This window comes from Molothrus aeneus, chromosome 10 (genome assembly GCF_037042795.1).
Source record: "Molothrus aeneus isolate 106 chromosome 10, BPBGC_Maene_1.0, whole genome shotgun sequence".
In the NCBI taxonomy this organism is placed as follows: Eukaryota; Metazoa; Chordata; class Aves; order Passeriformes; family Icteridae; genus Molothrus; species Molothrus aeneus.
In genome coordinates, this window is record NC_089655.1 from 13,277,495 (window position 1) to 13,304,730 (window position 27,236).

Genomic DNA, 27,236 nt, shown 5'->3' on the forward strand with positions numbered 1-27,236 from the left:
CTTTCAGCCATATATTTGCAGCTGTAGATAAATAAATTGGTTACACTAGAAAATCATTTTGGCCTTCATACAAAGATGAAATTTTTACACATTTGCCTGCCCACAAGCTTAAAAATACAATGTTTAAACTTATAAAATTAAAATATATTCTCACATATTTTGCTGACTAAATCCTGAGATTTAACTGTAATGGTTTCACTTGTTCAAAACAATTATTTGTGCCCAAAAGCTTTAAAAAAAGTTGTTAGCATAAATCTTTCTGAAATATGAACATACAGTATGTTCTCATATGGAGAAACATATGAAACAGAAGATTTCCAAGTCTACTTTTGAGCTCTACAGAAACATATCCACACTTAATTATTGCTCTGACTCAAATGGAAGGTTGAATTAACATTTCAAAACACAAAAAATAATGTATTAACACAATGACTAAGCCATTAATTAGAAGAATATGGCCTTAACTACCTATCACTTCTCATTGCCAATTCATTAGTCTGTATTTTGTATTATCACATAAAAGCTCCTACAGTCAGAGTTCACCATTTCCATGTTTCCTCAGAAGTGTTCTGAGTGAAAATAACTGGTTTCATCCTTACAAAAACACTACCTAAAATGAATTTTCTTTATTTCAGGCTTTGTTTGAATGTTTACTTGACAATAACCTATCTTTATGTATGGCTCCCACATGCATAATAAAAATACCCACATCATTATGATCTTCATTTAGTGAGCAAGACTAATTTTGTTGTCTTAATATAAGAAAGCTCCCTGAGCGCTAAGAATATTGGATAGAGAGAAACAAGAGCTATATAGCATCAAAAAACCACACTATGAGACTTTCATAGAGACTTAATGCTTCAGTTCAGCACTTGCCAACTATTCTTGAGGGAACACAAGTAGCACCAATTTCATTGATCCATGTGTTCCACCTGTATCCAACACAGGTTAGGAAACAGCAATCTCATAAGCAACAAGGCCAGGAGCTTTCAATGAAATGAGTAGTGAAGGTCTAACTTGACAAATGTACCAACTGTTCAGACTGCCAAACCAAAGGGGAAAAGGCTTCATAAGTCTTCAGACAGAGCATGTCCTCAAATACCACTGCAGGCACCTGTCAGGCTGCTGGGACTCAAGCTTAGGTGCCCTTCCCCAGAAGCCTGAGCTGGTACACTTCTGGGATATGTAATACAAACCAATTGTTTTTAAAATGCACTTCTTATCATTAGAATTACTTAAATCTAAGAAACTTATTTTATCCTGTTTTCTGCATAATAGTAGTCTGTAAGGTCTTCAAAGGGTACACAGAATTCCAAAATGATAAAGAGCTCTGCAGAACAGCTTGGATGCTGGTTTAAGATTACCCCATACTAGCACAGAGCTCTAATGTAATGCCTGTACTTATTTCTTACTCAAGGAATAGTAATTTTATAAGCAATTTCTATAAGGCAAATGAAATTTGAGCACTAGTTTGAGAACAACTGATGTCTGGTGCAAAATGCATCCATCAGCACCGAGGAAGCTCTTTGGCTCTGCAGTTCTTGCTCCCTTGAAGTATCAGATGACCATCCAAGCCATTTTTCAGAGTAGCCAAAAAATGTACTGCTTGTTCCTGCATGCTCCTGACCTGCCAAAAAATCATTTGCACCATTCTTTCAGGCAAAGGGGTTTATAAACTCAAAACACTGTGAGCTGAAATTCTCCATCTAAAGGGCATCTTTAACAGGTCTCCATCATTTAGAAACATGTTTTTGTCAGCTTAGCAGGTTTTAAACCAGCAGGAGTTAAACCAGCAGCCACTACTGCACATCCAGTTCAGAATGCTGATGTGTATATGTTCTTTTCAAGCTTAACACTCATATAAAAATTTGCAGAATACACCTGTCTGTGTATTAAGTTTCCAAAACCTTGAAGAATACCACAGCCTTATTAACTTCAGAAGGAATGTGAAATGTTACTTTGGAAAGAGGAAGCTGAATAATAGTTGCCTTTTTTGTTTTTAAACTTGCCCTGCAATGGCATTTAAGCCCAGAATAGGTCCTATGAATAGAAACTTTTCAGTGGGTGTTTGTGATTCTTCTCCCAGTTTATTCCAAGTCTTAAATTGTTACATATAAGACAGATCTGGGACATCACTCCAATGAGGTCCTTCAAAGGCTTGATAAGCCAAGCCAAAAAAGAGACAAGACTGTCTCCCTTCCCAGCTGAGTGACCATCACTATGGGCATTTGTATAAGCTTGCTTTAGGAGTTTTCAGTCCAAAACAGAGAAGGAAAATATAATGCCATACTGGAGATAGAACCAAGAGGTGTCTTCATTATCATGTCCTCTATATGCAAAAATAATCAGACTTCAAAATATGTGGTGACAGACTGAGGAGTGTTCAGAAGCAAAACTTCATGAAAAACAGACTTTCCTGACAATTACCACTGAATAAAGGTCCTACATATTCCAAGTGTGATTTCAAAGATATTTAGTCATATCATTCATCTGTCAGTTCCTGCCTCTTAGTAATTCTAACATTACAGTTTAACTTCAGCCAAACTGACTGGAGGAATAGAGGTCTCTGAGGATATCAATCATGTGCAAGTTTCTCAGAAGTAGGTTGCAAGCATAGAATAAACACCAAGAAATCCCCACCACAGGAACAGGAAACAAGTGAGAGGGTAAGGCTACCTAAGCAAGAACAAGCAGAACGTATATAATGAGAAAAAGAAAGGATTAAGAATATCAAAGGGGAGAAAGTCTAGCAAAATGCTATATGTTTCTATTAAAACAGCATACCTTGGCAGAAAGTTACAGGTAGTCCTGTTTTCTAAGACAGGCATGAAGCCATTGCATGTTTTGGAATTAAAAATGCCCTGAGTGAAACATCTTTCTTTTCTTCTGATGTTTTCAAAGTATTTTAGCACTACTGGAGCATGCTTTACATCTTTGGTTTTCACACAAGAAGTTCCTGAGAATGAGAGAGGTCACAGAATTGGATAGTATGACTTCTATGAAAGCCAAAAGTCAATGTTATTTTTTCCTAGATGGAAACCACCACAGTCAGGAGAACATCTTCAATACAGACTAGGAAATGAGTGAAAAGAAATGGTTCCTTTTACCATACTTGAAGCTTGATCCAATAAATACACTGTACATGCAGCAGATAGACACCTATCTGACCTTCTGTTAAATTCACTGCAGACAATTATTTCATTGGCAACATCTCAATGAGGAAAAAAAGCAAAAACATTACTCTATCTTGAATAAACTGTACTGTGATTAGAATAGAACTCAATTAGAAAATTCCTAAAATCAGAATGTACTACATTGCTTCAAACATATTTAACATGTCCAGAAACAGTCTGTGGTAGGTTGATGACAGGTAAGGATCTAACCAGCCACTCACTCACTCTCTCCCAGAGTAATGAGGGAGAGAATCAGAAAGGCAAAAATCAAGAGGAGAAACCTCATAGGTCAAGATAAATAAGTGAAAGGGGAAATAATTAAAAAAAAAACCCAACCAACCACACATACAAGTAAGGCAAGCCAAATCACTAACCACCAGAAGATTAATGGCCAACCTCAGCAACAGCCACTTCCTCCTAAATTATTGCTGAGCAAGAGATTTTAATATATGGAGCATCTTTTCAGTCAGTTTGGGTCAGAGGCTCCAGCTGTATCCCCTCACAACCTCTTGCCCACCCCCAGCCTACTTGCCAGGGCAGGAGAGTGAGAAAGTGAGAGGCCCTGACATGGTGTGAGTGCTACTCAGCAATAGCTAAAACACTGGCATCTTCATCAACAGTTTGTCACAATCCAAAACACAGCACCATATGGGCTGCTGAGAGGAAAATTAACTCCATCCCAGCCAAACCTGCTACCAGTCTGACCTGAAAAGTCCTTTAGTATTAAAAACTATGAGATCTTCGCATTCAAAAAAACACTACTACTGAAATCATTCTGAGTCAAAGCATGTGATTAATCTAAAGCTGCCTTTGATGTGTTGGTTCCATCTGTCCATACAGGAGAAAAAGTATTGATATATAGCCCTAAATGGTTCCATGGGACTCTCAAAAAGATTTCTAGTGAGCAACAGACACTGAATCACAAAGATAAAACTGCTAAACTATAAAAGCCCTCCTGAAAGACCCAAAAGCTTTGCAGCCTTGCCTCATCCCTTCCCCACACCTTCAATGAAGATTTCACCCATTCACTATGTGATGTGGATGGACTCTAATCTTGAGTGGCAATTATCAGCCAAGCAAGGTTATATTCTCAAGGCTATACTCAGTGGGAAAGATTAAATCCAGCAGGGTGTGATTAGCTGGAACTGCTCTCCACAGTGTCAAGACCAGGCTGGAGCAAGGATGTGATTCCACTCTGGATTGTTCCCTGTAGGGCCCAGGCTGACTAGGCTAAGCATAGCCTCCAAAACATGGTTTTCCTTCTGCACCTATTGGGTTTTAACAGAGGGCTAGTTTGATTAAGACTGTCCTGCAGAACTCTTGGAGGGGGAGTGTGATGGGAGGAAAGAGGGACAACACCTTTGAGATTTATTCCAGTATGGATAACATGTAAAGATCCTTCAGTTATTGTAGAATTGCTCAGAATCTGATTCATCCCATCCTATCTGTTTGAACAAGTCCCTTCAGGAGAAGCAGTTTTCAGTAGTGGAATACTTTCTAAATGGTCCGTGCAAAGTAGCCACAAAAAGTAGATCTGCTGCTGAATAATTCACAAAGAATTAACAAAGCATCTGTGCCTCCCCTGAAAAAATAAGGGCAGACTGGTAAAAAAACAAGTGAAAATGAGTGAGAGAAAATATATTAATAATACATGTCTTTTATCTGGTGAAGCCTCAAACTACTCCAGATTCATCTCAACTGCTGTTGGGCTTCTTAACACCACATCAAGAAGAGACTGTGATTTGACATATTTGGTGCTACATCAAAGCAGCAGAGCAGAAAAGAGATGAGTCTAACAACCACTCATAGCCAGGAGATGCAGTGCTTGCACAATACTCGTACCAGTGGGGGTTTCCCCCCCTGCAGACAGTGAGAAGGTTCTTCCCAGAGACAAATGCAACTCAGTCCTTCAGTCCTGCTGTTTTAAAAACAGTGAAAGCTGATCACATCTCAATTATAAAATAATCTGCTGAGATCAGGACTGAATCTCAACAGCAGTGCTGTTCTGTGGATGCTCAAATACTTGCCATCCATTTCTGAATACACAGAAGACTGTCTTAGGTTTAGAACAATTGTTTTCAAAAAGACTTTTTCATACAACAAAGTTGGTACAATGCTTAAAGCAGAAATGCCAATGGTTTATTTCTTACATCATTCTAATGAATCTAAACATTTCAAAACCAGAAATGTTTAGATTTCTTCCTCTGAATGGGAAACAATTCATAATGCTACTTTTTGACTCCAATGGAAAAAAGCATTTGCTAGCTTACAGTTTTAATTCACTGCAACTCTATCACTTTCCCCATCTTAAAATGCAAATCCTCTTATGGGCAAGGAGTACAATTGTCATCTCTATCCAATCCAGATGCTAAGGGTGCTGGTGATTTACACTTTGTAATTAACTGATAACAGGTAAGGAGGGCTGCTATTGCCTGCAGGTCACTGACTCTACTGCCACTTCCTGGGAAACTACAAAGTAAAGAGGAGAGCTGAGGAGAAGTCATAAGCAGTTCAGTGTAGCACTGACACTGCTAATAAGTGAGTATCACTTGTCTCCAATTCTTCAAAAGTACTTTTCAAAGTATTTCTGCTACTTTTAGCAGATTCATTCTCCTATGGAGTGTTCACTAATACAGTAACCAGTACAGTAACAGTTTCAGAACTTACAAATAAGGACGAAATACCTTAATTAACAGACTGAAAAATAGAGTTGGGGGGTGAAAGTTATTACTTAAAAAAATTGAAACCACAAATTACAACTGAATCACCATGACAGAACAGCTTAAGCAAGAAGTGTGAGGACTGTTACTTGATCTGAACTTGAGCTCCACAAAGGAATCTCAAATCACATTTTCTTATAGCAGGTTGAATTATCTAAATGCTCATTAACATAATGAGCATTTAGATAATTACAGTGAAAATTACTGTCAAATTAGAGCCAAACTTTGCTAAGAATTCAAGCAATGATGTATTCAATACTATATTATTACCAAGTGCCATTTCCCTGACCACAAGCAAAGTTTCAAAATATTGATCCTGGACTCAGTGTTACTTATTGACCCCGGAGCTTCTGTGTATTAATACAGATTTCTAAATCACAGCATTTCAGCAGGAATCTAGGGCAACAGTCCTGGCAAGCACCAGTCCTTAAAAAACACCAGCAGCTGTTGGTAAACTAATTGCACAACTGTTCAAAACAGAGTATTTCTTCTTAGTATGTTTTAGCAAGATGCTACAGAAAATAACACCCTACTTCAGCTTTGAAATTTCTTCAGTTAGGACCCAAATACCTGAGTGAATGTGACAGCATGTTATAGCTAATGTAGGTCATTCTCCACTTCTTCCTCCCCTCTGTTGCCTTTAAAACACCTAGAAAATAGAACCTCAACTAAAATTATAGAAGGTTTTAAACCACCAAGTGGAACAAAACTACTAGCTTAGAAAAAAAGAAAGAAAAGCAGAAAGCATTACTTTTCTGTATAATTTTGAGAGAATCATAAATCTTGCTAGTTGAAACATTTCTGATCATCTCATCTGATAAAAGCCACAAAAATAAAAAAATTATAGGGAATAACATCAAGGATAAAGATACTCAGTGGCTTCTATTTGAGAAGCTTAACTGACAAAGCTCTTCATCTTATAAAAAGCAAGCAGCTGAGTTGGGAATATGACATTCAATCTTTGAAAAGATGAATGGCATAGAAAAGGCACATAAAAGGCAACTACTAACTATTTAAGACAACACAGGCATTAGCAGACAATTAAGTTACCCAGCAGATGTTGGAAAGCAAAGAAAAGAAAGTACTGCAGAACTCATTGCCAAAAATATAAAATCAAAAAGGAACAGAGCAAATCAACAAGCCAGGGTCTAATAAAAATATGTAATCACTATCTCAGGAGTGGGACAGCAACCGAGGTGGGCACTTGTCCTTCATTTACAATCATCAAATACAATCACTAGAGCTGCAAAAGACCTCAAGGTTCATCAGGTCCAACCATGAGCGAGGCTCTGCCATATTCAGCACTAAACCACATCCCCAAATGCAACATCCACGTGCCTTTTGAACACTTTGAGGGATGGGGACTTCACCACTTCCCCAGGCTCCCTATTCCAATGCCCAGCTGTCCTTTCAGTGAAGAATTATTTCCTAATGTCTAACCTAAGCCCCACCTTAAGATGAATTACCAGTCATAGTTGGAAAGGATCCACAAAGCTTACCCACAAGTCCAACTCCATTTTTAATGAGTACCTATACACTGAAGAATTCAATTTGCATCAGCTACTAACAGAGCATCAGAGATTCAGATCAACTCAAGGCTTCCCCTGGGCATCTTAACTACTGGTTAAAGAAAGGCTGATATAACAACAAACAGAAAGGGGAAAGGCAAAGGGAATGGAAACAACAAAAAACTTAATGCCCTTGTACACTGCAGTGCTGGGCAGCATCCTTGTTGGATGCCATACAACACCAAATGGAGGCAAGAAAGTTTTCACATTCCTTTTATGTTTATTTCATGCTCTAAGGGAAGTCATCACAGACAGCTGAAGTCATAGCACTTGGATTGCTGAGGACACACAAGTTTAAATTAAGAAAGAAAGAGCTACAACCAATACTTGCCAGAGTTCTCAAAAGCCCTTTAAGACATTTCATGAAAAAAACAGAGAACACCAAAATAAAAATGGTTTAGTGTTGCCCATTCTCTTATTACAGAAACCATTAACTAAGCTAATGAAGGCTGGGATAATCCAATTTTAATGAAAATTACCACATGCATATATTTGTATGAGGGATGTGGATGAATATTAACTTTATAAAGGAATTTCCAAAATAATACAGGACTGTAGAAAAAATACATAATACCAACAAAATTTTACAGCTTCATGATCAGCAAGTCAACAAATTACCATCAGCTCTGTAACCTGTAGTTAACCCTTCATTTCTTCCTACCGTTCAAAAGAGCATCCTCACATACTCCAGAAGTGAGAGGGGCAGGGCAGCGCTGCAGATCTGGGCAGCAGATCCCGCATGCATTGTCCCGGCTGCCGCCCTGCGCAGAGCACTCTGAGCACAGCAGAGGGCAGCAGCTCTCCACCGCCACGGCTGCCTCTCCCTGCTGGCAGCAGCAGCCTTGGCAGGCAATGCCAAGCACTAAAAAGGAGAGTATATTCCTGCTTCCGAAGTCCTCCTTTTACAGAAGCACACTTCACTCTCTACAATGACAGAAGAAAAATCACTCTGATATGCAAGCAGCAGATCTGAACTAAAAACAAAACCAGAGAAGAAACAAGTTGACTCTATCAGAAAGGTTTCATTTCCTTCGTTGCAGTCACAATCTGCTGCCCAAGTTGTTTCAATGTGCCGTTTATAAATTGCAGAACACTGGTGAGCCAATGCACAGAACCTAAATTTTATTTGAGTCCCTGAATGAACAGATGAAGAAACATTTTAATTAGTGGTAGAAAAGGTAAAGGTTTTCAGATTGCCAGTTAGCAGTCACTGAGTTGAAACAATCCTATTTTAAAATTAACTTTCCTATTTAGAGTTACCAGATATGTACTTTTACAATCCCTTTGACAGCAGAGATACATTAGAATATGCTACAAATGGTGCTTAAAGGATTTGAGATGACTAAAAATCCTTCTTTTTGGATCCAACCCAATCTGATGCTTTTTGTTCAAAATGCCAAGTGAGACATTTTTCTGCTAGGTCTCTCACACAACCTAACACATAATGAACAACTTAATATGATCTTTAAAATCATCTAGCTACATCATAATGAGCTTGTGTTATGTACATTATTGTTATAAAAGTCTTTAACTAATTACTTTAGCAGCAAGGATCCTTTTGATTTCCAGCTTTAATTTATTTTGGCTTGATTCTTATTGTTCCCATTTCAGCATCATCTCATTTGAAAAGTCACTACCATCTTTTGAATTTGGAAACATATTCCCTAAGCCATCAAGACGAACCCTTCAAACTTTTTTATCCTGCCCCTCCCTCCCAGACAGTACTTCCCTCACCAGTACTTCCAGCTGTGTATGTGCAATTTGCAGCGGCCCTTATATAACACACTGTAAAACAGAACTTTTCCACCTCCTCAGAATACCCTGATGCCCTCCAAAGAGTATTTCAATCAATCAAAATAAGATCAGGAACAAAGTTATAGAGACCATGCAGCTTCTAGCCCACCTACAGATTTCTTTCCAGTCACCTGAATTATAGCTCCTGGCCTAAAACCAGCTGTGTACATCAGATCCTGTAAACAACCTATTAGGAAGTTAGGAAATAAATAAATGGATTCATTTTTCACCATACAAGTGACATTTCTTTCCAGGAAATTTTCTACAAACAGCTTTCAAGATGCATTTAATCATAACAGATCACTTAGTTAAACCCTAAGTTAAGTACTTAGATCACTAAGTTAACTAAGTACTCCCTTGCCATTTCCTTAGCCTGAAGAAAGATGAAACCCAGCAGGTAAGAAAGATTTCATGTAATAAACAGTTCTCCTTTTGCCTTCTAGAGTAACTGTTACTATACAATTTAATTACAAATAGCAGCAGAAAGGTGGTTTGGTTGGGGATTCTTTTTAAAATGAACTGCAACATCATCACCTCAGACTGCAGAATTATTAAAATTATTTCAATTTCTTCTTCATTTTGAGTCCAAAGTTCTTTTGAGGAGAACTGTACCTGAATTAACTGAACTAAAGCTAAAGCAACCAAAGCAGTAGATTTTTCAGACTCAGTCATGTGATATACTTGCATTTTACCACATATGAATGGGTTTTGGTTTTGTTTTTTTTCAAAGTAGAAAAACAGCAGACTGAACAATCAGACAGAGGTCTCTTTCAGGGTAAAACATTTACAAAAACATACAGGAACATACGAGATGTCAAATGTGTACAGTTTTGAATTGCTACATATTTTCAAAGAAATAATAAGCATACAAAAGTGAAAGGCCATCTTTTAATTACAGGAGAAAAATGGACCAAGTTCATCATTATAATACACTATCTACAGAGTGTTAGCAAAGTCCAAGAACCCTGCAAGAATGCAAGAAGTGACTGTTCCATTCTGGATTCAGTGCTACCACATTTGGTCAGCCCACCCCAGCAGCTGGAAAGGAAGAAGAGCCTTTGGAGTTTGCTTAAGAGAAAAGCTCTGGAGATACAAGATGTGCAAGTGGTGTGTCACCTACACAATATGCAAAGCACTCCTCAGCAGTGGTGTCCTCACCATGTAACCAAGGCACCCCAAATGCAGGTGGTGGCTAAATGCAACCATCACACAATTTTTCCAAAAGGCAAGAAAGAACAGCCAGAGGAGTGAGAATTCTCTGCAGTGGTTCTCCATCTCAAAGGAACATTTCAGAGAACTGTGAATGAAGGCTGGCACAGGCAGCCCCACCAAGGCAAGAGCAAAAATGTCTCAACAAATCTTATTTGAGGCACAAGTAAATTCACTGTTAGAGCACAAAGATTGAAAGAAGGAAGTAATTATTGTTCTAATGCTTTCACAGCATGGAGGGTAGGGAATCATTCTTCCAGGCAATATGGGTTTGTCACTAAAACCCCCTAAGGTCTGTTCATTCTTTGTTGGGCATTTAGATGAATTCAGAAAATGCTGATGATTCCTGCCCACACTGACCTTTAAGACAGCAGCTCTCAGTTATATTTTAAGTATGCATTAGAATTTAATTAAAGAATGTCCTTCCCTCCTCCAAACCAAGATATGGCAGTATATGGTCTTCAAAGAACATATCTTACAAACACACTAACCTAACAAGGTTGAATATCCCTTAAATACTGATGTTCTGCACCTGAATATGTTTTCAAAGTTTTACTTTTTCTGGTCTGGTAAATACCAGTCCTAGGAATGAGATTCAAGTAATGTTATTCCCACTTATGAAAGTATGAGTAATACCCCCTGACAAAACATCAGACTATGATTAAGCCTCAAATAAAGTGTAAAAACACCCCTCATGTTAACAAAGCCCCGGTGCAATGCACTGCATTGACAAAAGAAGTGATCAAGCACAGTGCTGGCTGGCTAGTAAAACAAATCTGACTAGCAGCATACCAGATAATCAGCCAGTGAGCTCAGCCATCCTAAAATCTCACTTCAAATAAGAGAGGAAGCCTTTTGGGGTTTTTGCCATCAAGAAATCCAAATAGCTCTGTCTCCTGAAGGAATCGTGTTGGAGACCATATGCCCAATGATGAACAACCCTACATTTATTCACCCACTGTTTTCTCCCACTGTTTTCATTACAACAGGAAACTATGCCAAAGTTGTTCACTCAGAGGGTCCAGTTCCATGAGCAGCAGCCAAACTGAGCAAACAGTTTGATTCTGCTGCAGAGAGAATCTCTGCTCTTCTCACCTTCTCCTTCCTAAAGCGTTGAGCTGTTAAGTCTTACCATTTTACCTGCCTTTCCCCAGGCATCTGAATCACTTCAACTGCTCAACAGTTAACAGCTCCCCATCCCAGCAGCTATCTTCCAATTGGTTTAGTGCTTGTTGGACTTTTCCATGAGCTGTTTTCACTCAGTAGCCAGCAGAAAAGCATACAGAGTTCTAGCAGGTTCCTAGCAGGTGGGCAGTGAACAAAAAGGGGTAGAAGCATTCTCAGCAGCACCAGCAACTGGGTTTCACAGTCACTCGTGCAGCCACAGATTGAATTCTTTTCCCAAAGTAAACAAGGTCAGCAAAGCAGAAGGGATCAGGAATGAATGCTTCACCACTCTGCCGCCATTAATACCTGGAAAATTACTCAGGCTATGATGATCAGCTCCTTTGAAATAAATCCACACAGTTCCAGGTAGGCAAACAGAGTTACAAAGATGCTTTGAAGGGGTCTTATTTGTAGGATTGATTTCAAAAAGTTATTCTCCTTTTTTACTATGGTTTTCGGCATCTCCATTCTCAACACGTTCCACACCACGTTCTCAGAGTCAGTCCAACTCCCTGGTGCAATAAGCAAATATAACCCATTTGTCATTTATTTCTAGTATTAATTAGCAGCTTTTTCATTTAAAGCAGAAGGAGAAATAAGTACAAACACACACAATAACACAAGAGCTTCATGTTAAATTCATCAGCTTCATATAAACATCTCAGGAGCCTGATATTCAGTTTCTTGGAGCACACAAATTCCAATAAATACCAACATCACTGATGCCAGCATGAATAACTACACAATCCTATTAACTTCTGGGTTAAACAACCCTGTATGCTTGCAGCCATTTAGAGAGAGCAAGCAAACACAAGTAAACCAGGATTAACTTAGAAGATGTTCTGTATAAAAAGCAAACACCAAAGATTTATACCTTTGGTCTGTATTCTATGTACATTTTGATGAGACTAGATAATCCACCTAAGGGAAAGCCAAAGAACACTACAGAGCAAGTGCCTCTGGCTCAGGAAGTTCGAGTCTTAAACTGCTTAAACTCCCAACTGTCATTTGGGAGAATACCAAATACCATGTTAACAGAAAGAGAACTCTGAAATCCAGAGAACTCCCTTAGAAAGAAGTTAAATGCAGACAGCTTATTATATCCTTGTAATCCATATACAGTAAGAATGTAAACTTCTACTAATGATTTGCTTTAAGTTAGTCAAATTTTTCTCCTACTTCCCTATACAGCTTTTCAGATTTTTGCATATCAGGTCCCTTCATCATTTCCTCCATCATCACTCTATGCCACCTGCATCACTCTTGGTGTCATCAATAATCACCTTGAAACATATTCATCTTCAAAACTCTGAGAAAGCACTTTCAGTTCCATCCATAGAATCCCAAACATAATATTTCTTAATTTCTTTAGCTACAACCACCAGCAATCTGATGTTGCACTGGGTTTCTTTATTTGCCCTGCAGAGATTAGAAGCATAACCCTCTGCCTAAGTTCATTCTGTATATTAAAACTTCAAACTTTTTAAAGGGCTGTTCCCAACCACAAATACAGGCAGCTGGGACATCGTTTCTCCTGGCATGACCACCAGGTCAGTGTTCTCAGCATGTATTCCTCACTGATTTTAGCAAATACCCCTTAAACCCAACATGGCAAACATTTCTCACACTTGGTCTCCTATTCCACATGAAAGCTGGCCAATCCTTTAGATTGCAGACAACCATCCTTGATTTTGACACTTCCCAACAATCTAGTAGGCAGCTGCTTCTTTAGCATTGCATTATACATCAAGCTTACATGCAAGAGCAGTATCATACCATCTGCAGATGCTGCCAACATTAGAGCTGCACCATTTTTTCACTTCCCAAAGCTTTTATGACTGATTCTGCACTCTTTTTTTCAACACTGTAACCAGATGACATAGCAAAAGCAAATGATTTATTATTAGTATTATTCAACTGGCTCACCAGGTAACTATGATTTATCCAATCAAATATGTTTGGAAAGCAATTTGCTTTTTAGTGAGGATATGGAATGTCAGCAAAATTAAGTCCTTGGCCAAAACCCATTCTGACATATCATTCACATGTGCCAACTTGGCAGAGCTGTTGTGTACTACTAAGTACTGAAAGTATTTCTTAAGCTTTCAGTCTAAAAATTGCCCATATAACTCATTCACATCTTATCAACAATTTTAAATTCAAAATTCTGTATTTTGCTCCTCCACTTAAGAAAACAAATTCCTTTGGGCCCACCAAGTAATTTCTCCATCAAGTTTATACATAAAAGCTTAGCTTTTATTTCTGTTTTCACACAATTTCCTCTCACATTTTATTTCCTACCAACATTGAAGTTTTCAGGTTTTATGCAGACAGTACATAACACAGAAGGCTAAAACTTGCATTGCAACCTCTCTATGTTTCTTGAAACACTCGTTAGACCTGAAATATAGGATCAAGTACAGTGGAAAATCACCAAGATGGTCACTTGGCTTACGCACAATGAAGAAAGGTTCAGGGAACTGGGCTTGTTCACCCAGAGTAGTGAGCTGGAGCTGGTAACAGCCTTCTCATGCCTAAGAGGAGACACTAAGAAAACAAAACTGGGCCCATGTTGTGCACAGCAGGAAAACAAAACCAAATCAAAGCCCTGAGTGACCTGGTCTAAGTTGATGCTGCCCTTCTTTAAGCAGACGGTCGGACAAGATCACTTTCAGTGCAAATTCCATTATGCACAAAATCATTTAAGCTGAGGCAAATTCCAAAAACTGACTGTAACAACAATGGGACTGAACTACAGTGAAAGGCACAGCCAAGGAGGAAAGCTGCAGGAATCACACAAACTCAGTGTCACCTTTCCCACTTGAGCCATGCCAGCAGTAACTGTGCTCCTGTGGTCAGGCTCCTTGCAGCCACATCATGAGCTCAGACCCCCACTTTATGAGGTCTCACAGCTTAGGTTTTACAGCTTAGGAAAAAACCCTTCACCTTTGTCCTCTAGTAACAGGTTGATGCATTATACATTTCTCCTCTCCTGAAATACTGGAGTTTGGTTACTGTCAGAAACAAGGACTGCACCACACTGATACTGCTCTGGAGCAGTCCAAGCAGGATGCTTCTTAGGATTTTGAAATAAAAATGGTACAAAACAATTGTTTTTTCACACTTGTCAGGCTAGATATATTATTTAAAGCCATTCTAGATCATTGTCATTTTAAATTCAACTCCTTCACTGGAAGTATACTATGGAACAAAGTTAAGAATGACTGCTAAAAATTGTTTTTTCTGGAAGAATCAACGAATTTTCATATTCTGTATTTTTAAGTGCCATGAACTCATTTAAAACTGTGACTTAAATAAAAATCATTACTGTAAGCTCAGCCCACGTGCCTGCTCTTAATAGTATCCATGGTTGCAGTGATGCAAATTTGCCTACCTACATCAAGCCAATGTGCCCACATAAGGAGGAAAAAATACTGTATTAATCAGTATTCTTTGCACTAGATTTGGGAAAGTAAACCAGCTAGAACCTTTGAAGACAGGACAGAAATTAGTTTTACGACCTGTTCATCTATTGTGACTAGATCTGAATTTTGAACTAAGCAGAACAGAAATATCAAAGACCAAATTACAAAAGACTTTTGAAATCCACTAGAAAATTCATCTCACTGGCCAAATTCTTCTCTTTCCTACTCAGAAAAGAGTAACACTGAATTGTTTCAAATATGCATCCACTCAAGGTAGAGAAAGGGGAAGAATTTAACATTTTTACTAATCCTATCATACATTACATTAATGCTGATTTCAAAATTGCCTTACATGCATTGATTTTTCTTGAGATTTGAAATACAGGTTTATGTACAAAATCAAGGAATGTACTCTTCATTAGGCTACAACTTCTGAATAATTAGATACACACAGGTACACAGGGAAGCCCACAGTTCTGTTCTAAGCCCTACTTTAAATAAACTACTTTCGTTGAAGCTACAAGGTATTACAGTATCATTTAGTTAAATGAGGCCAAGACTTCACAAGAAGCAGGCAGGAAGGATGAAGTGCTGATAACTCCAGGTGGAAATGCACCAGTCTAACCCTTGTAAGTCTGTGCTGTGCAGAGCTGATCTCTCCCTCTCCTGTGCAACATTTCTGTGAGCAGTCTTACTTTCTTAGCAGCACAGAGCTAAACTAATCAGACTAAAAAACAACTCTCTTTTTTCACAGAATGTTTTCTGTTGGCTTAACTTTCCATATAAATTGTCTTTCTGCTCTTAGACAAGTAGATATGTGAAGGTGAACAAACACACAAAATAAAACTAAAGGTAAGCACTTTAGTCATAAAAATGACAGCTCTACCTCTGCCTTTTTTAAAATAAGTACAGTAAAATTAAGGTACATATCAATATAACTAAAATGAAGCAATCAATATCCAATCCCACTCTCACTGTACAAAAGAGAATATTCCAAAATAAATAAAGCCAAAATGCCACAAATTAATATCACTCAAAAGTGATTTTAAAGGGTATATTTAACTTCCAAAAGAACTGTGACAGTTCAGACACCAGAAAGACTCCTTGGCTAGTGAGAGACAAGATAATTTCATTCATTCCAGTCAGCCTTTGCTTCCTTGTGTCAAAAAACCTGGAAAGCATCTTTTCTTTTCTAAAAGCTATCATTAAATTCACCTAATATTCTTAAAGATGTTCAATTTCATTCTACTTCTTGAGAAGGAGAAGTTTGTATAAGCAAGTTTTAGGGTTTCAAATTATCCAGAAGAATGCTAGAAGTTAAATCAGTTTGTCAAGAAAAAAAATTAAACTAGCAACTATCTCAACATCCAAGGAAAGGAGAGCAATACAAAACAATTTTACTACTTAAAGAAAGATAAGAGCCTACAAAAAACTGAGCTCAGCAAGTCCATATTTCACAAGCACAGAACTAATATATTACGTTTATGCATCAGATTTTATCTTTAGCAGTTACAAGTGGACTGCATTAAAAACAAACTTACATAAAACTTTATCCTAGCACAGAAGTAATGACTCTAAGTTATCTGGGTGTCTTCATCTCAAAGCAGCAAGATGTCAAAATAATAAAGCATCTTGAAATATATCCATCCCTAGCACAACTTGCCAGATTCATCTTCTCTTTGATGATTATTTTAAACATGTCCTGATAAAGGTTACGTAAAATATCATTTGGAATTTCTTATTCTAGAATAAAAAGCAAACTACTATTTTGGCACATTTAAAGACAGTGAATTTTTACAAAAGAGTGCCTTACTGCAGAATGAGAGGGAAAAAAAAAAAATCATTCTACTACACTTTTCAGTATGTGCATAATTAGCTCTTCAAAGCATTAACATCTATGATTGTTCTTAGCAACAACTACAGAATTTATTTTGACGATCTGTGCAGTTTAAAGTTTAAAAAAGATCAACACTAGAAAACCATCAAGGCATTTTCATTACAGGCAGTAAAAACTGGAATAAAGATTCAATAAGAACTTCCAAGATGTAGGCATTAATCAAAAGCTTTATCGTCTTACCTTTGTTGTTACAATGCATAAGCAATCCATCCTTTCAGCATAGCAGGTATATTTCCAAACATTTAAAAGGTTTATTTTCAGTCACAGCTAAACACCATCTCAACAGAATGAGAAAAAGCACACTTATTTAATAGTCAAAACATCTGAGTGACTGCCAGCTTTCCCTTTGGATTCATTCAGAGGTAGAAACACCATGGAGAAAAAGCAGCAGGCTAAAATACAAATGCTTTAACTTTCATGAAAAATTCTTAAACCTATTTTGGTTATCTATGTCTGAAAAAGTTAAATATATCCTTGCAAATATTCCACAAAAGATGTCAAATCCTGTTCCATACCAGTTAAGTACCTCTTCGTATTCTATTTCAAATACTCCTCTGTCAGGATTACCTAACACATGAGCATCACAGGGAATCATTTGATGAAATGCAATACAAAACTATTTTACAGCAAAAAAATCTCAATTCAGCTTTTCTTAGCTGGCTAGAATTTCTAAAATGAAGCGTTTGTTCAAAAATAGTTTTGGTTGCAAACAAGTATTTCTCCCCTAACGTCATTTCAGCATTTGCAGACTGCAAAATAACTGATTTCCTAAGCAGCAATGAATGGAATATTCCATGTAGATCAGGGAGAGGAGAAAGTGGCAAGGAAAGAGTAATGCATATTGCAAGAGAAATGCTATTTTGAGCCTTGAATTAACCTAGAATTTCATTTCCTTTTGTAAGGCTGTAATGCTGTGACAAGGCAAAGTTTGAATGCGCAGGCATTGTCTTCTGTGCCTAATTAGCACAGCTGGGAAAAGTCTAACTCTTGGGCACAGAACAACCTCCTGTGCACTCTGAAACACTAACCTGACAGTTCCATCATTGGTAAGAACCTTATTACATTAATTTCCCACAAGAGGCATTGAAAGCAGCTTGTAAACTCAGCTCCCACTGTCTTGTCCTATTAGGTCCCCCACTAACACCTTTGCTGCAAACACCATGAAGTATATATTGAAAAAACTCAATGACTAATTTCAAGCCATTAAATCTCATCTGTATCATTCTGCTTTTATCCCAAGATGTACAACTGACTGTATTTTGCACCAAAACACTCTAGAATATACTGTGTATCTGGAGCACTCCCTTTAAACTTTCTGCAACTTGGCTCCCAGCTCTTCCATACATACTGGGAGAAGTGGTGGGGTAGGGGGGGCTATTAGAAGGGGGGAAGGGGGTATATAAGGAAACTAATCTTTCCAAAATCACACATTTTGTTTTATGGGTTGATGATATCTTTATAGGACAAACTTGAATGGAATTTTAAGATAAATCTTACACCATTCAATCACTAAGATGATGATTTTCACCTTGTATGTTCAAGTCAAACCAGAGATATTTTTCATTTTTACACTGTCTATAAAATCTGTGCAAATTTTCTGCTATGACCACCTAGGTGAAATTCTCACTGCTACAAAGCATCAGAGGAAAAAATATGCATCTTTCAGACTGCTGAAACTGGCTGAACCCAGGCAGAAGGCTAGAAATTCTAACTTCAAAAAACAAAAAAGAACAAATTAGGCTGATGAAACATTCCTGTGTCAGAAAACAGAGGGAGGGATTACCTTCATAGCTGAATGCACACAAGGTATCTCACAAAGAAATTCTTGCATTTCCCAAGTACTCTACTAGGAAGACTATAAGGTTCAGAGAAATTAACAAAGTGCAAGTATCCAAAAAGTTAAGGAAATGCATTTTTAGGTAACTTGGCACATGTCCAGTGTCTAGGCCAGAAACATCTTCAATGACTAACACAAGACATGCAGTCAGTCCAAATGTACATTTCTTGCACAAACAGCTCTAGGAACGCCAATAGCACACGGAAACTTGGCTTGTCCCTCATGCTCTGTCCATGAAGGACAAAGATTAACAATCCTGCTCAGCACTGAAATTTCTCTCAGCCACCTTGGCACAAGATGAAGCTTTTGCAGATTAATCCTGGCTACAATTAGCTTATGTCGAGAATCAATCACTTTTAGTCTCAATTTTTTGTTCTCTTGCCTTCTTTGGGACACTTTTAGAACTAAGGGTCATTATAATTTCATTTTTCTCCTCTCCCACTTGCCACCACCCTTCCAACAAGACCCAGGACCCATTAGTCCCATTAGACCCATTAGTCCAAAACAAGCAAGTAACTTCCTTCAAGTTCCAATGCAGACTATGAGATGTAGAAGAGACATATCCAGAGAGGTGAGGAAAAGGCATTTCTTTGCTCAGGATCTGTCATCAAGCTGCTCATCATGAACAGAGACCCAAAACACTCCAGAGCAGACAGAAAGTCATCCCATAACAAGTGTGTTTGAAATGTAGTAATGCATGCACTGCACAAATCAGAGCAGGATGCACAACCAAGGTACATTAGAGCCCTTTACCAAGCACTGCACCACTATGATGGATTAAAAATCCTCCTGGTAACTGTACATGCTTCTCTCAAGACCCATCTTCAGCTAACAATGTCCACACACAGGGGAAAAAAATCCATACCAGTAGACCAAAAGATTTTGTGGCAAACACCAATACACATTTTCATAAGTATAGTGTACAGAGAGATAAGCACTCCAAGATAAGAGCACTATGCATTAAAAAAAAGAATTTCCTAGCCCAAAAGCAGTTTCTGCAGCCCTTTCACTGGAAATACTGTATATAGAAGAAATAAATGTTCAAAAAATATTGACCAATACTCAAACATTCAGGAGGGTTATCATTTTCATAAGAAAAAAACAATACAGCTTCTTGAAAACAAATCATAAAACTCCTTGAATAAGCAAGTATGTGTAAATTTTGGAGATGAGAAGAAAGTTTTTCAAAATGAGATATAGGTTAAAAATCCAGAAGTAAAACTACTGTAATTAAACAATTTCATGAAATAACTTTGAACCTTCTTTCAATTGTATTGTGAGAAGGAACAAAAAGGTATTAAAGAACACACCAAAACCTGAATCATAATCATGAAATGCATGAAGAGTCATCCTTTCATGCACCAAAAAGACGTTTTCACATAGTGCTGTTAGTCACTAAAATAACTATTATTCTACTGAATTTGTGAGAAACATTGTGATTTCTTCAATGTCATTCATTCTTATTAAAAATAAATCTTTCTGTCCTGTCAGCTCCAAGTGATCTCAGTAAAAACCAGTAACAACTGTTCTATACAGCTTGGCCAGAAGGCAAAAATGCATTTCCATTCACCACTATTCACAGCATTAATATTAAAAACAACAAAGGATGATTCTTTCTCACACAAAGGTAAGAGATGGGTTTTTCTTTCCTTGAATTACTTATGAATTCTTTCAGGTTATGTTTGGCAGTCACTTTTTGTGCCTTCAGAGGCTTATTCTTTTTCCAGTGTGGCAGATTCTATCTACAAAGCCACCAGATAACTAAATAAAGGAAAATTCATGCACAGATAAACTATGCATAGAAATAAATCATGCAAATGAGAACAATGCGTTGGAAAATACTGATTTTGCAGATAAATAATTTCTTCATCTATCCACAAATCTAAAAGTACATGTGGTTATTTAAATGCTAATTTGCTCATGGATTCTATAAGAAAAGCCACACAAAGCAGAGCTGTCACAGGTGTGACCAGAGAAGCAGGCTCAGCTCAGCCTCACAAGGGAATGTCAAATGCTCAACCTCAGCATATTTGAGGAGACATATCAAAGACTTAGTAAAGATCAAGTACTATCATATCTGCAAGCATTTTCTCAGCTACTTTAGTAATGAAAGCACTAGAAGTGTAAGATGTCATAATTTATATAGCTGCCTTTGAATCTGGCTGCAAGACGTAATTATTACAAGTTTATAAAAAACAATTCGATTTTTTAAAAGTGAATTTGTAAGTCGTCTATTTACTTCTAAATTGAGAAATTTAGAAACAGCAGGGTTTTATTGCTTGTGTATACATCCTGAACTGAGCATCTGGATGTCATTTATTTGCTTTTGAATTCACTTTGCCCAGGAGCCTGCCCCGGAAGACTTTTTCAGCTTTGGTTCAAGACTTACATTCTTTTCCTTGTACAAACAGTCTGGATTTCAAGTATTGAAGGCAAAATACATAGCAAGCCAAATACCATTTCCTCACTGTAAAGTTAACAGAGAGAAAGCCATGAAGCTCCTGAGTAACCCAGGACTATGCTAGCTGCTGAAATAAAACAAGCACATCATGTGTGCAGAGAAGGAATTGATATAAGTAATGGGCAATACGCACATGCAGCTAGAGGCACAAAGGACCAGTGCAATATCAAGAAGCACAACAGTCAGACATAGCATATCAGCAAGCTAACCAGCATTGAATCTTTATAAATATTAAAGCAAAGAAGGTATTTGAACATAGTACAACAGTCAGGGATTTTCATCGGAACAGCTTGTTAATACAACAGGTAAGAATGACTTTGTAAAGTGAAGGTGAAGATAATGGAGTTGAAACAGAAAAACAGAACCAGAGCATCTTGCACTTTAAAATTCACTCTACATATGCAGGTATCTCCTTACAAGACTTCCACTAAGATCCTGATAAACTGCTTGAGGTACCATTCCATTCTGAATACAAACTGCTACTGATTCAACACAGATTTTTTTCACTGCACTAGGAACCAGACATCCAAAATTCTTTCCTCCAGACTACATCAGCTTATCTTATAAGAAGTCATACAAAATTATCACAATTTTTAAAAGGTTATGAAGACATTAGTGGTTGCTTTGTAAACAAAGACAATTTCCATATTGTAGGTTAAATTTAGATTAGTTTAATTTTACCTATTTTCAAAATATTCACATTGACAGATATTGAGCAAAGTGAACACAAGCCTGCAGCAGACCTTAACAGCAAAGGAGGTGAACAGGAGCTGCAATAACAGAAACACAGCCAGTAGTAACATGTAACTATGATTACCCTTTGCTTGACACTTTAATTAGGGCATCTGGAACACTGCATTCCATTTTGGAGCCTCAATATAAGGATTTTGATAACCTGGAGCAAGGGCCATTAAGATGGTGAGAGGGTTTTCAGAAGCCTTGACCCTTAAAGAGAAGATGAGGGTACAGGGCTTGTTTAAGCTTAGATAAAGAGTTCAGAACCTAAAAGCAGCCCTCCAGTACCTACACTGGGGTTAGCCAGAAGACAAAGCCACGTGCATGTTGCATGATGGAAAACCCCTGGAAACTACAAATGAATTGAAACAGAAATTTCAATCAAAGACAGGGTGAAGTTTTTTCACCATAAGGATAGTCAAGCATTGGAACAGACTGACCAGAAAAGTTTTGCATTTCCAGTTTTTGAGATTTTCAAGACTTAGCTGGTCAAAATCCTTCACACCTCATAGGTAATACTGAGCTATTTTGTAATTGCAAGATGTTTAGTGAGTTTCCTTTCCACTCTGCCTTGGCATCAAATTTTAGCTGAAATTGCAGACATATCAGCTGTTTCCTTACTTCCTCTTTTGCTTTCTTTGTACGGAGAAAAAATTTGGCAAAAGGCCCTAGAAGAGAGTGAGCTAGCCAGTCTCTACATGTCAGACACTAAACACACAGGCATGTGCAGATAGATGGGAAAACCATAGGTCGGACCAAAGTCCTTCAGAAACCATTACCCACTAAATACAAAGGTCTCCTCATCCAACTGTAAGAGACTCCAGATTGAGTTCCATGTCCTAAAGCAAAAAATGTCCTTTGAGACATTGTTCAGTGGGTTTCTTTCCAACATCTAAAATCAAATTATTGTGGCTATTGTTAAATTCAAGCTAAACAGCAAACTTCTCTGGTTTAAAACAATTAAAATACTAAAACAGATCCTATACAGATTTAAAGATAAAAAAGAATGCCACAAGGCTATTTCCTTAGCAACACACTACTCAATGAGGTGAGAGGTTTCTTCCAGCGATTCGAGTTCCACCGTGTATTTGTCGAACCCGAGTGTCGCACCTACAGATGGCAGCACAGATCACAGCAAGCGGCTCCCGGGGCCGCTCCCGGCGCGGCTCCGCTCGCACACAGCGCCCGGATCCTGTTTCACATCTGCTCGCTTTGCCAGGCACACTTGAGCCCAGTCTTTAATGTACACAAGGAAAGGGATGAACCATTCGTCCTTTTCAGATTGCATACATTTGGTTTTTTAAACTAGTTCCGAGTACTGAAAGGATTAACATTCCTTTCCTGCTCTATCACTGTCTTGAATCACTCTTTTTTTTTTTTTTAGTGGTTTTTTTCCCCCCATCATTTTGTACTGGAGATTGAAACAAAACTGTTAAATAATGTTCCAAGAAATATAGAGCATGGAAAAGAAAACAGATTGCTGTGAGCAGGAAAACTTGTAATCTGTATTTCCAACTTTCTCTAATACTCAGCCTATGGGGATTTCAAACTCCAGTCCTTGGATTCAGGAGCAGGAAGGGAAAAACAGAAGTAGGCTACGTGCCATGAGAAGTCCTCAGGCAACCTAAGCTTGTATACCACTATTCTATGTATATACACAAGCACACATTGCTAAAAAGTCATTCCTAAAGTCAGCTGTGTAGAAAGTTCTTGTAATTCAATCCTTAATCTCTTTAGGGGGGCATTATATTCCCACTCTCAAGCAACTCTCACATGCACCATCGAAGTGTCAGCTGGAATATTCATTTGGCCCACAGTAACAACAGCAAAACAATATCAGCAAGGTAAAAGAAATGGGATTGAAATACATTAATTCAAAGGCTAACAATGTCTGAGCAAGAAAAAAGCCATTCCATTCATATCACTTGTGACCTCACCAGCCTGGCAAGACACAGAATAGATTTAAAATAATCTCAAAGTGCATACAATCTTCTTGTGTCTAGTTAATGAACTAACACTGAACTGGGCAGCAGCCTTGAAAGTCTGAAAAGTGAGAATTTATTTTTTAAAAGGTAGCTATGAACAAAATCCAATATACTAAGTCCCCCCAGTCTCTAGTAAATTTCAGCAAGCAAAACAAATCACTCGATTAAACACATGCTGTACTGGAATTATTATGCCCTTGGGTTTATTAAAACCAAATACAAAATCAATTTTTTTTTAATATTCTAAGTAGCTAAAAAAAGCATTACTGAAACCAAAATGCATTAAGCATTAAAACATAAATTTTCACATAATATACATAGCAAGTATGTGGAATATAAACTGTGAATACATAAGAATTTCTCCTTGTAATTTTAAATAAATTTTGAAATATTGAAGGAAAAGTATTGCCTAGCAGGCATAAAATGAAAAAAAAAAACAGTCATTGAAGAAGAAAGAATTAAGGTTGATAAAAACATACGTATGCTTATGTAACAATTTTCATATTTACTTGAAAGCTAAACTAAGACATTCAGATATATTAGAAACACGAAAATGAAACCAACACCAAACTAACATTTTTCACCTTCCAATTTGTTCTCCTTCCAATTTAACATGGAAACAGTAGTCTAACTAATGAAATACAAGGTAACATTTACTGTAAGTGTCAGAGACTGGGAGAAAAGCTTGCTTTCAGTTTCACACGAACTGGGATCAACACCAATACATGCAGCTATGTTTTTAAATACTGGAAGCAAATCTAAAACCTGACCTTCATATACTGAAGGTCAAACAACTGATTTTCACATTATACTCAAGACAAAAAATATGAAGGAAGACAGGCAACTTTGTCTTAAATGTTCAAGTCCAGGCCACTTGGGAACATAACAAAGTAATCCACACCATATCAGGTTCTGTTAGGTAACACCAGCATGGCCACCAGACTGGACTGGAGAAGCCCACAGTGCAGCTGACAACAGACACTCACATCCCTGGTGAGCTTTCCCAAATCAGGCAATTCTTCCTTTCAATGCATCAGTGACAGTGCCATGATAATGTGCCTGCTGTCATTGGTGCAGTGTCAAGGACAGGGCCTTGTGCTCCTGGCAGTGCAACTGCACATGAGGAAAAAAACTGAAGATTTAACTTAATTACAAAGTTACACCTTCATCTACAATACAGAAAGATCCAAGGACAACACTACATTTGTATAGGGCTTGAAACAGTTTCTACAGGGGGCTGTCAGTGAATAATCACAAAGCCTGGATTTAACATCACACACTATTCCCCACTTCAGATATTCATTTCTCTACAGGGGAGCACAAACATCCTACAATGGCAACATCATAAGACAAATCTCATAGCAACAAATATGTGCTTCAAGCCCAGTCTGCTAGAATTTGGAGTAAATTTACTAATAACAAAATGTTTTGGTAGGGACATGAATCCTCAATTCCATTACACTGTTCTTAGGTGCGTTACAGGGATGAAAAAAAACCGCAAAATATTTTAGACCACTATGCTGCCTCAAAAGACCTTCAGTAAGGGAGACTGGCCATGTACTATGCTATTCTGGTGCTCAGGAAAATATTCAAAATGCTTTTGTAAGTCTATTTCCATAGTGTACGTCTAGCACACCTTGTAAAAAAGCAAAATATTATATTTTTCACATTCTGTAAATACAGGAAAAACTTTTCTTTCCCAATTAAGTGTTCAATCCCTTCAAGCAGCACCAAACCTTCCCCATCTTCACTTCTTTCCAGGCTTTAGATCCTCCATGTCAATCTCTTCTAAGCACTGAAATTAAACATCTTTTTCACACCATGGTACCTCGAATTTGACAATATCTCCAGCAAAGCCTTATGCAGACCAAGTAGAGGAGAAGAGTTTTATACCATACTTATGTCAATAATGTGTTTTTTTCATCTATTAACATGCCATGGTTGACTCACCTTAAGATTCTAAAATTACCTAGACCTTTTCTGAGAAACCAGTTGTTAACTATTCAAGCTCCATTAGTTTAGCCAAAATGTAGGACATTAATTACTTCATGAATTATTTCAACTGCCCAAGGCTTCATTCTACTCTTAGCTGGTGAAGTAGAAACATACTGTTCTCTTCCCATGGTTCAATTTCTAATTTAACAGAATGTTTTCACTAATAACCCAAACTAGGATGCATTTTTTGAAAATTTTAACGATATATTATCTCAAAAGACAAATAAGTTTTTGACCTCTTAAACCATGCCAAAAGCTCTACTCAAGTCAGAAGTATCACATTTATGTTTTTTTCCTACCACAAGAATTATTACCACAGTAGAAAGAAACTGTTAGACAAAACTGTCATCAATAACTATGACAGCTATTATTTGGCTCATTTATGACTTTCAAGAAGCTACCAAAAAACTGTAGAATCATTCCCTGTACCAGTTAAACCTAAATCCGCCTCTCAGGGCTTACTCTTATATATTCTGTTTTTAAAATATAGCATTTGGCCATTTGCCATTTTCAGGAACTTCATCCATCCACCATGACTAAGGGCAACTGCAATGACTCTCAATTTGTCTCATTAAGTTCTCTGCACATGCAGACATGAAGTACATTAAGACCAACTTATTTCAAAACAGCTCAGTAGACAAAATAAGCCTTGCCTCTCCTTGCCTGCCCTCGTGTCTACAGCTCCTTTTTCCTCCTGCTTCTAAGAGATGCCATTCCCACCATACCTGCAGGAAGGGACATTCCAGAGCCCTAAGCCTTAGATGTAGATGATGGCATACAGGCAAATACCACCATAGCCTTTTCCATGCTATTTCTCATACACCCTAGCATTGCCCCATTTCCTCCAAACATGACAATTCATTAAGGTGATTGTGATGACAGTGGCCCTCTCCATGCAATTTCAGGTAATAGATTCCACAGAGACATACAATTTTAATAATAATCTTGTGTTACCAAGATTCACAAATAATCAAAGAAAATAATCTATTCCCACATTGCAAGTTCAACTAGAATTTTAATTCGTCAGTGTTCAATTACTTACAAACCTGAAAAATACAGTATGCTTAGGCTGCTCAGTTTTTTCATGTAAAGATACTTCAATGGCTGTTCTTTGTAATATGTAACTCATGCCCCTGGCTTGACTGACCTTTAATCCACTGGCCACTTTTTATTTTCCAAAAGAATACAAGTTTTGGATTTCATCTACAGTTTCCTTTAAAGCATTTCTGATGCATTTCATACTAGCTTCAATATGACAGATTTGAAAGCT

The 27,236-nt window shown here is 37.6% G+C and overlaps 1 protein-coding gene across 11 annotated transcripts in view; it reads right to left on the minus strand.

The window, feature by feature from the left end:
* Positions 1-27,236, minus strand: part of DLG1 (discs large MAGUK scaffold protein 1) — a 140,958-nt gene that overhangs the window by 98,127 nt on the left and 15,595 nt on the right. The window contains exon 1 of one of the 11 annotated variants that reach the window (XM_066557033.1): positions 17,134-17,263. The exons of the other annotated variants lie outside the window; for them this stretch is intronic. Coding sequence (XP_066413130.1) covers positions 17,134-17,163 — 30 coding nt within the window. The 5' untranslated portion in view covers positions 17,164-17,263. Of the gene's footprint in view, positions 1-17,133; positions 17,264-27,236 lie in introns of those variants that run through there. 11 annotated transcript variants of the gene reach the window in all.